At 33.3% G+C, this 16,826-nt stretch overlaps 2 protein-coding genes across 6 annotated transcripts; both read left to right on the top strand.

Moving 5' to 3' along the window:
* Positions 1 to 1,060: 1,060 nt before the first annotated feature.
* LOC144547285 (UDP-rhamnose/UDP-galactose transporter 4-like) lies at positions 1,061 to 6,111 on the top strand. 4 transcript variants are annotated; one of them, XM_078295892.1, is made up of 7 exons: positions 1,112 to 1,305; positions 1,882 to 1,947; positions 2,475 to 2,695; positions 3,426 to 3,610; positions 3,947 to 4,147; positions 4,700 to 4,861; positions 5,560 to 6,111. In XM_078295892.1, the coding sequence occupies exons 3-7, from the start codon at positions 2,566 to 2,568 to the stop codon at positions 5,878 to 5,880; spliced, it is 999 nt and encodes a 332-aa protein (XP_078152018.1). In that variant the 5' UTR covers positions 1,112 to 1,305; positions 1,882 to 1,947; positions 2,475 to 2,565; the 3' UTR covers positions 5,881 to 6,111. The 4 variants fall into 4 exon arrangements, with proteins under 4 accessions (XP_078152017.1, XP_078152018.1, XP_078152020.1 ...); XM_078295893.1 differs by lacking the exon at positions 1,112 to 1,305 and adding an exon at positions 1,505 to 1,519; XM_078295891.1 differs by lacking the exon at positions 1,882 to 1,947 and having other exon boundaries at positions 1,061 to 1,305.
* Positions 6,112 to 6,780: 669 nt separating this feature from the next.
* LOC144547284 (alpha-L-arabinofuranosidase 1-like) lies at positions 6,781 to 14,229 on the top strand. 2 transcript variants are annotated; one of them, XM_078295888.1, is made up of 18 exons: positions 6,781 to 7,041; positions 7,344 to 7,534; positions 7,757 to 7,811; positions 7,983 to 8,185; positions 9,003 to 9,124; positions 9,239 to 9,392; positions 9,548 to 9,617; positions 9,689 to 9,834; positions 10,079 to 10,124; positions 10,225 to 10,277; positions 10,490 to 10,634; positions 10,840 to 10,958; positions 11,044 to 11,115; positions 12,205 to 12,308; positions 12,409 to 12,465; positions 12,574 to 12,769; positions 13,702 to 13,845; positions 13,941 to 14,229. In XM_078295888.1, the coding sequence occupies exons 2-18, from the start codon at positions 7,358 to 7,360 to the stop codon at positions 14,061 to 14,063; spliced, it is 1,986 nt and encodes a 661-aa protein (XP_078152014.1). In that variant the 5' UTR covers positions 6,781 to 7,041; positions 7,344 to 7,357; the 3' UTR covers positions 14,064 to 14,229. The 2 variants fall into 2 exon arrangements, with proteins under 2 accessions (XP_078152014.1, XP_078152015.1); XM_078295889.1 differs by lacking the exon at positions 7,344 to 7,534 and having other exon boundaries at positions 6,857 to 7,041.
* Positions 14,230 to 16,826: the final 2,597 nt, after the last annotated feature.

Here is a 16,826-nt window from a genome sequence, read left to right as displayed (position 1 = left end):
GGGCTCCCTTGGCAGGATATAGACTAGATAGCATCTCGAGGTTTAATTAGGAATTTATTTGTTATTTGTATCCTACATGCTATGAGGTTGCATAGTCGTTGTGTCCTTGTGTGATAAGCACTTGCATGACAAACATGTAAGTACTAGCACTTAAGCAACATAGCATCGGGCTATCACTTGTAATGAATAAGGTTTAGGGTTATTACTTAGTGAGTAATAGGGGAATATAATTGATTAGATTGGTGTGAGTGGTTTAATTACATTATATCCTGTGATAATCAGAATTGTCCTCCACAAGCCGACCTTAAAGTCGGAGAACCTTTAAAATATGCATAGAACCGAACCCAAGTAATCCGTGGGGAATAATATTACCGGTATGCAGCTCTGCTCTGCGGGGTGGTCTATATCGCACATGACAATGACAGAAGGCCGTAGGTGAGGCCGTATACGACAGTGACAGTGCCGTATACAGGTAAACATGAGTACCATAAATATTGTATTGAGTTAATTAGAAGGAATTCGTCCAAAACCCTAGAGGCTCCCTAAACTTGGTTTACAACAATTAACATCTCCACATATAAATTCGCTAGAGTAAACTCTAAAATCAACTTGCACCTATTATTATTATTATTATTATTATTATTATTATTATTATTATTATTACTATTATTACTTATTTTATTTTAATCAATATTCACGCAACCCAAACAAAACCCGAAGAACCTAGACTAGTATTATTGTTGTTAAACTATTAAGATCTATCCCTGTGGATCGATACCCGATACTACTACACAGTAGAATTATGCGCTTGTAATCTGACAGAGTAGGATTAAGGTAACTAAGTATATATTTATATATACTAAAAATTAATAGCCTCATTTTTAGTCATCAACTAGCAACGGTTCTAAATCGCTTAAATAAAATATAAAATATAAATCACGGTGAGGTACGAAAAACAGAAGTTATTGAAACCTTGTACCTTTCTCTTAAATAAAATAAAAGAGAACAAAAAAAAAAAATGTTTTCCTTCCCCCGAGTCCCGAGGCCCGAGCCGAGAGCCTATTTATTAACGATCCGGTCCCACCCGACAGACCCCTCTACATTCATTCTCCTTTTAATTAACGAAACATACTGCACGGCTTGACGCTACGCCCCAAATCTCTCTATGCGATCATTAACAAATCACATCTGCTTTTGCCTTTGCCTTTGCCTCTGATGAATCTCATCACTAAAAATCCAAATCTGAAGAATCTTCATCAGTCACGAACGAACTAGAACGAAGGAAGAATCGCCGTAACTCCCACGGTGAGTCTCTACTCATTTAAGTGTTAACGCTTTCCACCAGTCTGGTTGGGAAATCGCCCAATTATCAGATCGGATCGTAAAAGGGATAGCGATGAATTTTCCAAACCATGGTAGCAAAGTAACAATGTCCCAATTGGCCAATTCTAATTTAATGGTACTTCAGAAACAAACAATAGATGGAGCCTGCGACGCTATGATGCAGAATCAGGATTAGGTTTGCATTTTCAATTTTAGATGCTCTGTTTTTAATATTTATATCCTCAAATGCAAAGCAAAATTTCGTGTTTTGGTTTTAAAATGTTGATCTCTTGAGCTTTTTCTGAAGGTTTTTTTTTTTTGGGAGGTTGTACTTGCAATTGCAGATTGTCTGGGTTTGCACGCAAATAAGTCATTTATCTTAAGATCTTTCGTTGGCTAAAACTGGTGTGATTTAAGTTATTCACACTCTTGAAATATTGACTGGTTAAGGTACATTTCGGGTTGGTGGGTGGTACATGAGAAATGCATGAGACTCCTCAATTAAAATGTGATGATAAAATTATGGATCTCGGTCCTGAATGTTTTTCTTCCTATAAGGCATGAAGAAAATTATCTATGTTCTTTGGTTAATATAATTTTATCATTGTATCACTTAATTTTGAGGTGTGATATTACTTTCTTTGCCTTTAGAATTTACTGTTTATCAGGTTTAGATAAATGTTATTTTGTTTTTGGGTGATGGGGCCACGCATATTGATTTATTGGTAATAAAGAAACTAGTAGGTAGTAGTACATACAGAGACATCAATTTATATTCTGCAGGATAGGTCATAATTTGATGAATAATTTTTTGGGACCATTTTTAAAGAGACTGAATTGATTATGATATAATGCTGATACTCAGAGTAACATGTAGCATTTATATCAACTTGTGTTTTCATACTATCATTTTTGAAAATAATGTAGAAATTTCATAAGTGCTTTAGAAGCAAAAGTAAAACAAATGTAATTGACTGTGTATTCCAGTGATGAAAGGTAATGTTTTAGTTGACTTTTGTCTTGCAGTTGCTTAAGTTTCTGAAAGCTCACTTAGCGAACTTCAATTAAAAAGCTTCCTGCTCTTGAATTCTTAAACATTCTATAGCTGAATGTAATTCTAATTAAAGTATATTGTCTTATCACTTGAACAGAAATTAAGGGCATACACCAATTGGAGATGCATTGGAGATACTAATAAACAGTTCTGTAGATTTGTAGCAGAAGGAAAATAAAGTACAAGGGATGGGTTCTCCAAGAAAATCTGATAGAAAGGCGCTGCTAGATATAAGCGCATGGCTGTTCAACATAATTACATCAGTTGGAATTATTATGGTCAACAAAGCCCTCATGGCTTCTTATGGCTTCACTTTTGGTATTTGACTTTTTCATTTTTCTCAAATATTTGATGGATTCAAGGCTACTCATTTTTCTCCTTTATTATGTGGTTCTTCAGTTTGATTAGGTTATAGATAGGGCTGTTAATCGATCAATTTAGATCTGATCCAAGTAAGATCCATGATGCAAACTCATGGCTACCTTTTTTCACAAAAGAATGTGAATCCATTAAGAATCCAAGGGACCAACAATGTGGATCCAAATCCAATAAAATATCAGATCTAGATCAGATCCGTACCCTTTTATTGACCGATATTGGATTGTATTTGGTTTGTTTAAACATATTATTGCAACAATTTTATGCATTCATAGAAACACTATATTTACATTAAAATTAACAGTGAAATATGCATAAGACCAATATAATTAAACTAAGCAATACTATTACAAACAGTTGTGCAATCCACAGAATAAAATCAATTTTCGTATCATGACCTTGTTGGATATCCAAATCCAATATGCTGGTGGATTGACATCAACATGCATATCCAATAACAACATTAAGGCCCATTGACAACCCTATTACTTGTATATAAACTAAATGAAAACACAAGTGATTCCAGGTATCAGTCAATATGTGCCAGTCACATCTCGGAGCAGTATGTATTAAGTTGCACAAATGTTTTCATACTATATAAGTTCCATAACATGAATATAACTCCTAAGGAGGTGCTACTGATATTCCTTTTTTTTTCCCCTTTTTGTAGCAACCTCATTGACTGGCATGCATTTTGTCACCACAACCATCATGACTCTAGTGTTTAGATGGCTAGGGCTGATTCAGCCCTCCCATTTGCCCATGTCTGAAATTCTCAAATTTGCGTTTTTTGCTAACTTGTCAATTGTTGGTATGAATGTGAGCTTGATGTGGAACTCAGTTGGCTTCTATCAGGTCATTTATTCTTCATTTGCTGTAATAATTTACCAGTATCCCAACTGGTATGGTGTTAACTGTACATTAACAGGATTTGGGTGTTATTTTGGCTCGGAGTAGAAGTCTAAGCCTCAATTGACTTCATTCTTGTATTAACTTTCTTTAAGCCATAGATAAGCCTAAGAAATGTAAATGAGGACAGATAAGTACTTCTCCAGCCCCGGATCCTGTAACAGCCTACATATACTGTTTGCCATCATATGTGTGATATTTCTTCCCAATGATACTCCTCTCAAAGTTTACAATACAGGTAATGATATTTCTTCCCAATCTTTGTCTCTCATCCTTTTGCAGATAGCAAAACTTTGCATGATACCGGCCTCATGCCTTCTGGAAGTGGTATTTGACCAGGTGCGGTATTCCCGAGGCACGAAGCTCAGCATAACAGTGGTTCTAATTGGTGTTGCCGTGTGCACAGTATCTGATGTCAGTGTGAATGCAAAGGGTCTGATGGCAGCTGTCATAGCAGTTTGGAGCACTTGTCTTCAACAATACGTAAGTGCCTCAAATTATCAAGGAGTTTGCTCTTTGGTATCAAGGACTGGAATTTTGAATATCCCATATGTAATTTGTCAGTTTGGGATTGGGACACTCACTGCAAAATGATGAATACATATTACTTTTGTCTTGTTTTCAAGTTGTCAAAATATGTCATCTGTCTTTTCAACTTGGTTAAAATTTGTAGTCTAATTTTTAATTTATGTTCAGATCAAGATTTAGCTAAAGGCTAGAAGTGGACAGAAAAAAATGGTAAATGAGTTTATTAAAAAAAAAAAAAACTATATTTTGTTACTTGATAGGTTAATCTACCAGTTTAGTCATTTTCAGGTATGTACTATTAACTGTGCATAGTAGAATACAATGTGATAGTTTCAAGTACCAACAACATAGACCTTATTGAATTAGTGCCCTCAAGTAGAACAGTAACAAATAATTGTATGTCTGTTTGTACATATAGCTAAGCATATCCCTTGACTGTTTCAGCTGATTACTTTTTAAACCTAATTTATTTTATTACTGATGCATTATTTATTTGTGTACATGTAGTATGTACATTTTCTCCAGAAGAAGTATTCTCTGAACTCATTCAACCTCTTGGGGCACATGGCCCCAGTTCAGGCTGCATCTCTTGTGCTCGTCGGCCCTTTTGTTGATTTATGGCTAACTGGCAAGAGGATTGACAAGTACGACTATGCCTTTCCCTCAGTGGTAACTTGTTAATCACTCAAAACTTGCGCAAAACCCCAATTATTTATTATCCTTGTTTTGTAAAACAACAATGGTTTTTTAGTTGTAGAAGCACACCCAAGAATTATATCACAAAGTGTTATTTGTATTTTGTTTTTTTGTTGACAAATTTCCATCATCGGTTGTCATTTTTATTCGGATATGAGTTGCAATGGGATGAAAAAAAATACTGTGGTTTTTAATTGTGGAAAATATCATAATCAATATGAACTGGGCATTAAAAGAACTTGAGAGTAAATGGGTCATCTTCAAGCTTTTTTAATGCTCAGGTCATATTTATTATGATATTTTCCACAATTAAAAACCACGGTATCTTTTATTTTTTTTTTGCATTGGGTAATTTGTGCTAAATCTACATGCTTAGTGGTTTGGTGCCTGGTTTACTATGTAGCAATTGCTATGCTTTGGTTTGTTTTAAGTTTGGTTTATATAGATGTACTGGGGCTTTAGTGGAGCTATCATCTAATTTTGTACCTCATTGGTATGATTTTCTAATAGACGAGTAATAGTATGTGACAGTGCAAATTGCAATCTTCTATGGAAGAAACCTTTTCGTTTTCATATAATTAGCATGTCCACATATTGTAATGAAAAATTGTACTTCTAAAACATTTCTCATAAACCTTTTTCTTAAAAATAATTTTTTTGTCCTTTTGTAGTTCTTCATTGCACTATCGTGCTTCATAGCAGTTGGTACCAACCTGAGCCAGTTCATATGCATCGGTCGGTTCTCTGCGGTATCATTCCAAGTGCTAGGTCACATGAAAACCATATTTGTCTTGATACTAGGGTTTCTCTTTTTCGGCAAAGAGGGACTGAATCTGCAAGTTGTACTTGGCATGATAGTAGCCATATGTGGTATGGTTTGGTACGGCAATGCATCGTCAAAACCAGGCGGTAAAGAGAGGCGGCCCCTCCTGCCTCAGAGAAATAATAATGGATTCACTGGAGAAAAAATCCATGATGATGAGAAGGTCTAGGTTTGCTAAAATTGAAAATTTTCTAGCCATTTATAGGTTGTATCAAAGCAAGAAGTTTTTACTGAGTCCAAGAGAAGGCATGCAGTATATAGATACCCGGTTATCTTTAGAATTTTTGTTTGTTTCTACTAGTAGTAAATTACATCGTAAATTTGAGTTACTTTGGTTATATTTTGTTTTTAACAAACATCTCCATTTTCTCCAATCGTATAATTTACAAATTCCTTCTTATACTCAATTTTTTGTTATTATTTGGATTACCAATATGACCAATTCTTAGTGCTTTTAAGCTCACAAAAAGCTTTGTGAGTCTAAAAACACCCTAGTTTTATTCAATAAGCTAACATTGATTTATTTAACAATTTCTAAGAAGCAACAGCAAATTAATACTCGGCTTACTATTTTAAATTCAATTTGATCTCAAATAACAATCACACTGAGAGGTAGTTTATACACGATAAAGTCATTATTTTTCAAAAACTTGCGGATCATAAAAAAAAAATTAAATATTTTTTTCAAAAAGTGTAAAATTTATTTTCCGAATACATTTACTATAAAAATCTTGTTGAATAGTTAGGATTGACTTTTTAAACTTTAAAATTGTAAACATAAACAAAAAATAAAACAATCAATATAAGGCTTAAACGTGACCCACCTCCCTTAATTTTACCATTAATATAAGGCTTAATAAAGAATTTGAGAATTTGAGATAAGTAGATAAGATAAATTAGATAGGAACAACCGAACAAGTGACCAAATCGGTGCTCATCAGAAAGGACTATCATTCGTGTCTCCAGAATCGGCACGAAAAGTATCACTATGCTCACTGAACTGTGGGTCCCATTTAATGTCTTAATACCTTATGGAGCGACCAATCAATCTACTTGAAGTCATCAGTCATGACTCGTCATCACCCTTCTCTTCTCTTCTCTACTTCCTCTTCCTTTTTCTTTTTGAAGTAAATCTTTCTTTCAGTGCATTCTCCCTCGATTCACTGTTTTCCATTATTTAAGCCCTCTTGACTCTTGAGGGAGCTCTCTATTCTTCCATTTATTTTACTCAACCTTTTCTAGATAAATTTGCTTCTTGCGATTTGACTCGGAAAGTGGTAAATTGGTAGAGATTTTGATTTTTCTGAGAATCTGAAGTTTGTATCCCGAGGTGTGTTCCTTAAATTATTGGCTTCAAATTTGTGCTTGTTGGAGAGTGAATAGGTTGCAAAACAGTCATTCCGGTAAAAGTGTACCTTTAATCCGATAAAAGATTTTCAGTCGAGTGTAATTGTTAATTGTGAGCTTTTTTTTTTTGTAAATCGGTGAGGAATGACCTCACTTTTTATATATATATATATATATAGAGAGAGAGAGAGAGAGAGAGAAATAAAAATAAAAACAAACTCTTTTCTCTTTTTGTAGCCTTTAAAATTCTTGCTTACGAAACAGCTCCTTCACAACATTATTTAGGAGGCCTATGTATCATGGATTTCAAAAGGATGTCTCCAATTGTTGCGCTTTATGCTGTTTTTCTCATATGCATCAGTACTAAGCATGGTGCATGCGATTTAGATGGGAATAAAAGTGCAATTTTGGCTATTGATGCGTCAGCTCAATCTGGTAGAAAAATACCCGATACACTTTTTGGAATATTTTTTGAGGTAAACTATATTTATTTCAAGTGAATTTTAAGGTCACATATAGCCCCATCTTATTGATGGTTTTGATTAGGGAAGGATGGATGTGATCATGTAACTAATTAATGGATAAACAGCCATATTCAGTGACTTATAGTATTAAAATATTCGTTATTTGAGAACTGTAACTAATCACTTGAACAAAATAATAATTATAGGAGATATTTTAATAAAAAAAATTTATAGGAGATTAACCATGCTGGAGCTGGTGGCATTTGGGCGGAACTAGTCGACAATAGAGGTATAATCCTAGGGGCCTTTCCTCCTAGCCCAAATTTAGAAAATGTTATTGTTAAAAAAAGCATGTGAAATTGTGAAAAAAAATTATAACATTCTTGTATCATACAATGTTTATAAATCAGAGACATGGAAAATGAGTCAAATGACACGATAACACTCTTTCCGTGTCTAGGGTTCGAGGCGGGTGGTCAAAACACTCCGTCAGACTTCAGCCCCTGGGTCATAATTGGAAATGAAACAACTGTCTTGGCTGGTACCGACCGTACCTCTCCATTTAAAAGAAATCCCGTGGCACTTAGAGTGCACGTGAATTGTGATGGCGATGGATGCCCATCCACTGGTGTTGGTGTCTACAATCCTGGCTTTTGGGGCATGGTACATACACATATATAGCTTTTTGAATGAGGCTATGGTACTTTGCATAGCGCAGATTTGTCTGTACTATGAATTGATTTCTTTGTATTCAAAGTTCAAATAGTCGATATGAACCGTTGGACATGATCTCCATATGAAAATGTACTTGCAGACTAAATTTTATAGATAGGTAGAAAATCATTATTTTTGGATGATCCAGAATTTTCAAATCAACTGATTTTTTACCTATATAAAAAAATAGTAAAGAAATTCTAAAATTTAGAATCTGATCAACAAGTTATTTTCATATTGAGATCATGTTGAATGGTTCAGATCGACTGTTTAGACTTTGAAAACAGATATATTGATTCATAATATGGACCGATTCAATCTATGCATAGTACCATAGCCTCACTCTAGCTTTTTTAACTGGTAAAGTGTAAAGTGTTAGTACCAGTGCATCTGTGAGGACATAAACAGCATTTAAAGGTCAGAAAACCAGAAATGCTAAATAACCAGTGATAATAATGTTAATTTCTTTTCACATCTCCTTTTGTCAATGGTACATATTTTACCATATTTGCAGAAGGCACCAACATTTTTCATCTTTTCAATTAAGTACCTAACACTTAATGTATTTGTATTTGTATTTGTATTTGTATTTGTATTTGTATTTGTACTTGTAACCAAATATCTAGTATTGAGGTTGCATAGCTCAAGATAAGATAGCTGATTTTATCCCAACTCCTCACATAAACTCTAATATATTCCCCTCCATTTACAACCTGCCTTCCATTAGTCATTTCATTTTATAATATTTTTTTTGTGGGAATTTCAGAATATCGAACATGGAAAAGGCTACAAGCTTATATTATATATCAAGTCTCTAGGTTCGATTAACATTACTGTTTCACTGACGACCTCTGACGGCTTACAGACTCTCGCTACCTCTAACATTGTGTAAGCAAGAACTTTTCTACACCACCCTGTTTGTACCAGTCATGACCGGTACAATACTTAATATGCTTCTGAAATCCTAGATCTAGTTAGTCTTTTACTCTTTTTTGTGCGTAGGGCATCTGCTTCTGATGTGTCAAACTGGATAAAGGTTCAACTTGAGTTGTTTGCAATTGGTTCTGCACCTAATGGACGACTCCAGTTGACAACTAGAAAGAAAGGGGTTTTCTGGCTTGATCAAGTCTCTCTTATGCCTATGGACACCTATATGGTACATAAAAGCAATTTTACATTACTTGTCTAATTTTGGTTATTCCAATATTTTTGTTCCCAATATTTAATGGGTATCCCAGATTGTACCAGGCTATGAACAAGGCAGATATCTTTATTTATCTGACAGCAGTGTATTTTATTCATTCCACGTAGGGACATGGTTTCCGGAAGGATCTTGTTTCTATGCTTGCTGATTTGAAACCTCGTTTTATTAGGTTTCCTGGTAAGGTTCATCCAGAAAAATAATTGTTTGTATTAATTTTTTCTCTGTTTCTAAAATTGTGGTGTCTCTAGGGGGGTGTTATGTGGAGGGAGAGAGGCTATGGAATGCATTTAGATGGAAAGCCTCGATTGGCCCGTGGGAAGAGAGGCCAGGGCATTTTGGAGATGTTTGGAATTATTGGACTGACGATGGCCTCGGTTATTTTGAGTTTCTTCAGGTAGTGAACAATTACCAGGATATACATTTCTTAACCGAACTGCATACATGAATATGCAATGCATTATGTTGCACTGCCTTTTTAGTCAATGGGGCAGTTGGAAAAAAAATGATCACTTCTGATTGGACGTCAATCAATCAATCAATCTAGTATAATCAGGTTGCTTGAACCCAGTATAACTGTCTTGCTTTCACATTTTTATTTATATTACATTTTTTACCTATCCACTTGATCATTGTGGCAGCTTGCTGAAGATCTTGGTGCATCTCCTATATGGGTAATAAACAATGGTAACTTGTTTTTATTAGTATTTTACCCCTCTTATGTTAAGCGTTTAGAAAGAATTTCATAGTGATAGAAGAAACTTTTCACTTTATGCTTTGTTTGTAGGGATCAGTCACAGGGACTCTGTAAGGACCACAAACATCTCACCTTGGGTTCAGGCATGTACTGGTTTTATATCAACTTCTGAATTTATTTTATTAATTGAGACATCTGCAACTAAACACAATTCAACCCAATCTTACTAGTAAAACTGCACAAAGAACTACCTTTACTGGTGATATCTGGCACAGTACAATTGTGGCTTTTTAATAAATTTTTTCATTCTAAGCATTGGACTCATTGTACTCTGCTTTATTATGATTTTAATCAGGATACATTAAATAGTATAGAGTTTGCAAGGGGAGATTCGAACTCAACATGGGGTTCCATTAGGGCTTCCATGGGTCACCCTGAGCCTTTTCAATTGAACTATATGGCTATTGGTAATGAAAATTGTGGCATGAAATTTTATCGAGGTCAGATTTGCTTTGTATCTTAGTAGTGTAACTCTCTTTTAAGTACTATTATCAAAAGGGAAGGAAAGGATAAGAAGAACATTAAGAAAATAATGAAAAAGGACGTGCCACTATAATTGGCAACTGCGGAGAATTGGTTTGCTTTTGTTCTGAACTGATAAAAATCATTAATGTTTTGGTCTGAATTTACTTTCACTTCTGTTAGAGAATTACCTCAAGTTCTACTATGCAATAAAGGAGGCATACCCAGACATTAAACTTATCACAAATTGTGACGGATCAAGAAGCACCCTTGACCACCCAGCAGATTATTATGACTTTCATGTAAGCAAATTATAAATTATGCTCAATTGATGCTCTTAGATATTTTTCTGATCAATTTTTTTCTGACCTTTGTTTAATTTAATAGACCTATACCTCAGCTAGAAATATGTTTAGCCAGAAGGATTATTTCAACAGTGCATCAAAATCTGGACCGAAGGTTGGTATTTAAAATAATTTTTACATGTGTTCTTTTATCATTTCATTTTGGGTTGCTCTACTAAGCCCTTTATATGTTCATGATATCAGACTGGCACAGTAACAATAGGTATCTTTGCTCCCTTAACAAAATATTGAGCTGAATAAAGCAAGCATATAGGTGATGTTTGGTTGTGGACTAAAGCTAATGAAGCATAACTTGATTATTCTAACTTAGCCCGACATAAATTATTCATGTTTGGTTGATGTCTAAAGTTATTCCTTGTTTGGTAAGAATTTGGTGGCTTAAGGTATGATTTGATATTACAAAATTTGTGATATCAATATTAAAATTTATACAATAAAATGAGTTATGTACAAATTAATTATGTATCTTAGGAATGCACATTGCATTTAGTGGATTATGTTTAATTAAACTTATATGTGTATCAGTTTATTTATCAAAAATATGTTGGATTGATGAACAAAAAAATTATTTATTCGTAATACAATTTCATAAAATATTTTATTTAATTATTTTCTAGATTGTATATTTTGTTAATTTAGAAAGTTATGCTATTTTTCAAAAAAAAAATTATTGATTCTATAATTGATGAAGTTATAAGTTCCTTTATGCTTTAATGGAACAAAATTAATTGCTTATTTCATATTCCTTAAAAAGTGACTAAAAATAATATAAACAATGAAAAGTTAGGCTTCATACTCAAATAAAATTAAATCATCTAGAGAGGTGGATTAGTTTAGGCTAATTTAGACCGGTCTAAAGGTCGGCTTATTCCATCTTAGTCCGGCTCAATTAAACCACGTTTGGTGGAATAAGTGAGGCCTAAAGCTAACCCTAAAATGACCTCAAGCAGTATTGTTTGGTTCTGTATCGAAGATGCCTAATCTGACCTGTTTTATAATTGGTAAGATAACCTGACTTAGGACCCTAATCGACAAAGAAAATATATAAAATTAAAGAAATATTAAAGTTTACAACTCGACTCATCCATTGTACCACTGCTGTACTTTCCTATTATGGTTGACTTCAATGGTTTTGCATTTCTATTTCTGTTTTTACTTCCTAAACTTGGTTAATTCGTTTTAGGCTTTTGTTAGTGAATATGCTGTGACAGACAGTAGTGCCGGCACAGGAAGCCTCTTAGCATCCTTGGGAGAAGCAGCTTTTCTGATTGGTCTAGAAAATAATAGGTGTTTTTTTTTCCCTCTCATGGGACAATACAATTATTATTTCTTTTCTTATTAGATGCATTAGATTTTAAATGTTTTGAACTCTTGGTTTCTGAGGCAGTGATATAGTGGAGATGGCAAGCTATGCACCACTCTTTGTAAATGCAAACGACCGGAGGTTGCTATTTTTCCTTTTTCTTCTTTCTCATACACTTTTGGTTTACCAATACCAAGTTGAGTTGTAATTAACTAATTATGATAGTTTTCTGATAATAAAATGAAACAGGTGGAACCCAGATGCAATAGTATTTAACTCAGCACAGATGTATGGCACACCTAGTTACTGGATGCAACATTTCTTCAAGGAATCAAGTGGTGCCACTCTTAACCCAACTTGGACTCTACCTGACTTGTCAAGTCAACTGGCTGCATCTGCAGTTACATGGAAAAGCTCAGACCATGCTTCATATCTTAAAATAAAGGTAATATATGAAATAAAATACTTGACCATGGTGCAATAGAAAAATGATACAATAAGAAAATTAGAGAAACTTCGACTCTTGATTCCAGATATGATGATGACCTCCTTTTTACGATCCTTATTCTACCTAGTTTTCCCTAATGCCCCCTTTTGATCCCTATGCCTTTCTAACTTCATAACTTTATGAGGTTTTGGCAGCAGATTGGTTCTGCTATTTTGGCGGTACTTAAGAGGCCTCTGTTTTAAACTGTGAATTTAATAATTTCTCCAACCAAGGTTAATTAGTGGCAAGTTTACCCCTTTTAAGATGAGAGGTCCAATGGCCCTGTTTTTTTTTGTGCCCTATCATGACCGGGTTTTTTTTTTAATTGAAAAAATCAAAAATATTTTAAAAGATAAATGAGAGCTGTTGATCTGGTTGACTGGTTCCATCTCAAGATTAGGGCATCCATGTAAAAGATCGTTAAATTATAGTTCATTTCATATTTTTCATACATGATCAAAAACAAAAAGAATCAACCATTTGTTGTGATTTGTTTGGTTAATTTTGATAATTCTAAACGTGAATGCTTTACCTGGGGTGGAGCTAGAAAATTTAGATTTGGTAGGGTGGGGGCTAAAATGTAAAGTACATAACCTGGGGTCACTGTAATTTGAACCCAAGTATCCACAACAACAAAATGAAATTCTAACCGTTAGGCTCCAAGCACATATTTAACATCTTACTAGGGGTGCTGAACTATATAAAAATTAAAAAAAAAAAAATGAAATGAAATTAGATTTCTATATACATGGAAATTTTAAAATCATCTTGCATTACCTTAAGATTCGCCCCTGTGCATTACCTTTTGAGGTAAAATAAGATCAATGGTTCATCATATCTGTTTGGATTATGTATTTTGAATTATTAACAAAAAGAAAATTTTGGTGCAGATTGTAAATATTGGAAGTGATAGTGTGAACCTCAAGATTTTGGTATCTGGATTAACACTCGCAATAAACTCGCTCAGTTCTTCCACTACCATTCTGACATCCAGCAATATGATGGATGAGAACTCGTTCTCGAACCCAACTAAGGTAAAATACTCGCTAACTGTCAATATCGATCTTAGAATAGTTTTAAAATAGTAACAAATTGATAATTTCTTGTAAAAACTTTGTTCAAATAATAGGTGGTACCTCAAAAGAGTGTGCTGACAGATGCAAACACAGAAATGGATGTTGTGATCTCACCGCATTCTCTCATATCGTTTGATTTGGCACTTGCACAGACTGGTTATGCAGCTGATATGTAAAACAGTAGGGAACTAAAGGGCAGCAACATTGATCTCACATTTTGTAAATGTTAAATAGTACTCTTCGGGTTAGATATCCAGGAATGGGATTACTGTAATATTAATGTAAATGCTGTATGGATGGTTTGTAAGTTGTAACCAAGCAGTAATGAATAATTCAAAGTTGGGGGTACCATTCTTGACTGGTACCATATTAGATTGTGTCATGGAGAAATCTAGCGAGCAATGCATGGAATTACTGATAGCACTAAGGTTATGGAACGGATGCATGGAATTACTGATAGCTTCTTTTGAATTTGCTGAAAGCAGAGTAAACCTCTTCTTTTGACGTCCAGCCAGACATCTTCTGGTAGAACTCTAGCTTCTTTTGAATTTTATCTTTGCCGAAAGAACCAACTGCTTTTATCCCATGAAGAAACATGCTGGATTCCCTTGCAAGCCCCAGCTCCTCAATTAGCTCAATTAATTGTCTGCCTCAAAGAATCCATGTCTATATTCATACAGCAGTTTACATCCACAAGCAGGTCAACTATATCTCGATTTGACAATCCATGTTCTTCATTTTCACAGAGAAGTGGAGGTAGAAGGGCTAGGCGGGGAGGTGGAAAGAAAGGGGGAGAACGAAGAGAGTCTCATGGTGCACCAATCTTATGATTCTAATTAACTTCGTTCAATAAAACTATGTTAATAGTTTCTCAACACAAATTTTAAAGACCTTTTTCAAGTTTGAAAGACAGAGAACTGCAGGTTTACAAAGTGCATTGGCCAAAGAAATGTAAATTAGAAAGTGCCTTTTATTGGAAACATGATAAATTAATTATTCTATTCAATAAGAATGACTTAAATTTCTTAATGTGCATTGGCAATGCATAACAATGATAATTAATTTAACCTTAATCTGGAAGTTGTTTGATTGAGATACCCACACAGGCGGAATTAAAAAATTAAGATATATAGGGCAACTAAATAAATAAGTGTTCTATAATTTATTCTATTTATTTAATGACGAGGACTAATGATTTAGTTTTTGTAAATGTTTAAATTTTTAAATAAAAAAAATTTGAAAATTTCAATTTATAAGGGTTGCTTAGCATTCTCCCTCTCTCTACTGAGCCTCTGTATACGGAGGATTATAACCTGTTCGAATTCAAATAGCATAATTATTTTTATCTGTTCGAATTCAATCTAATTATCTAATAGTCTACTAGTATTGTGAACGTGCATTGCAATGGGAACATATTATAAGATTGAATAGAATACGAAGGGATTTTTTTTGTTTGACATTCATACAAAATTTAAAAATATATTTAAATGAAAATAAAATAACAAATGAAAAAAAACAGAAATTCAAATAATAAATAACAATAAAAGAAACAACAACAAATGAAAAAAAGATCAAATATAACATGATTTTTTTTTTAATTCTCTCAAGTTCAGAAAGACATGATTGTTTCCATCAGCATAAGATCTGTTATTCATCTATTCACAAAGATACAATAGCTATAAAAAAAACCAGAAATATATGATTGTTTTTATTTTCATTGTTGAAATTATAAAGGAAGAGAAGAAATGAAACGAAGGAAATAGAGAAATAAGTAAATAATTTAATTGCAAGAATTGAAGATAGTTGTAAGGAAAAATAAAGAAACATATCGCTTAGAGAAATAAGGAAATAATTTAATTGCAAGAATTGAAAATAGTTGTAAAGAGAAATAAGAAAACAGATCGCTAGAGATTTATTCAAATTTAATGTAATAAACCATGTAGCAGTCTGTGTGACGAGTATATTTTTAACTAAATTTAGACTTCTATATATAAAATATATATATTTAATCAAAAGAAAACAAATCATATGATTGGAGGGTTGATATTCAATTCGAAAATTCATCTTTCAATCTCAATTATTGGCAAATCAGGACAACTACGTACATAATATAAGAATGAAGATTTATTGAAAAAAGGCGAATGGATTTCTTATATTCCAGTGATCATTTTCAATTTAAATTTTATTTTGATTGTTTTAAACGGAGAGATCCAATAAAAAATAAAATGAATAACAGGATATATAGATCCAGTAATGTAAGTGTTTTTTTTTTTTAATTTTCTTTTATGAAAACAAGCCCAAACATAGAATCCACCTTATAACTCTAAATTGAAAATCCAGTCCAGTTTCACTTGAAATTTGATGAAGAAATTTTATATTATTTACTGTAAAACCGTAATATATATCTTTACCTGTATTATTCTCATCGGGTCTGTTAGAAACAGGCTTCTAAATAGCTAGCTATAGCGGCGCTATAGCTACGCTATAGCTTTTCCGGACCATAAACGCTAAGCTATGAGATAAAATTGTGCTAACTTAGCTACGACCGCTATAGCTATAATAGCTGACCGCTATTACCGCTATATGAGACCCGCTATAGCTACCGCTATGCTACATGGTTTTTTTTTTGCAATTTATATGGACTTCTGTACTTCTATTCTTATTTCTAATACTACATGGTCTTCTACGATAAGTATACTAAACCAAACTATATGCTTCTATTTTTATTTGTGATTTATTCTATCATTATATATCGAGAAATATTCAAATACTAATTATTCATTTTGATGACTCTTTTTATAGTATTCGTTTGTAAAATTATTATCGTTCGTTTCAATTGAAAGCTGATTTTGATTATTATTATAATTATAATATTTAAATATGTATATTGACTTCATTTACTTTATAAAATTAATTGCTTTTTGTCTATTATAATATGT

Source organism: Carex rostrata, chromosome 31 (genome assembly GCF_964058835.1).
Source record: "Carex rostrata chromosome 31, lpCarRost1.2, whole genome shotgun sequence".
Taxonomy (NCBI): Eukaryota; Viridiplantae; Streptophyta; class Magnoliopsida; order Poales; family Cyperaceae; genus Carex; species Carex rostrata.
The sequence above is the reverse complement of the archived record's forward strand: the minus strand, read 5'-3'. Positions and strand labels throughout refer to the sequence as shown.

What these genes read in the sequence shown, in the direction of transcription:
- LOC144547285 (XM_078295891.1), top strand. Translation starts at nt 2,566, where the DNA reads ATGGGTTCTCCAAGAAAATCTGATAGAAAGGCGCTGCTAGATATAAGC. An exon ending in GCACTTGTCTTCAACAATAC is followed by an intron (nt 4,148 to 4,699) that starts GTAAGTGCCTCA and finishes GTGTACATGTAG; the next exon opens with TATGTACATTTTCTCCAGAA. An exon ending in ACTATGCCTTTCCCTCAGTG is followed by an intron (nt 4,862 to 5,559) that starts GTAACTTGTTAA and finishes GTCCTTTTGTAG; the next exon opens with TTCTTCATTGCACTATCGTG.
- LOC144547284 (XM_078295888.1), top strand. Translation starts at nt 7,358, where the DNA reads ATGGATTTCAAAAGGATGTCTCCAATTGTTGCGCTTTATGCTGTTTTT. An exon ending in ATCCTGGCTTTTGGGGCATG is followed by an intron (nt 8,186 to 9,002) that starts GTACATACACAT and finishes TGGGAATTTCAG; the next exon opens with AATATCGAACATGGAAAAGG. An exon ending in CGTTCTCGAACCCAACTAAG is followed by an intron (nt 13,846 to 13,940) that starts GTAAAATACTCG and finishes TTCAAATAATAG; the next exon opens with GTGGTACCTCAAAAGAGTGT.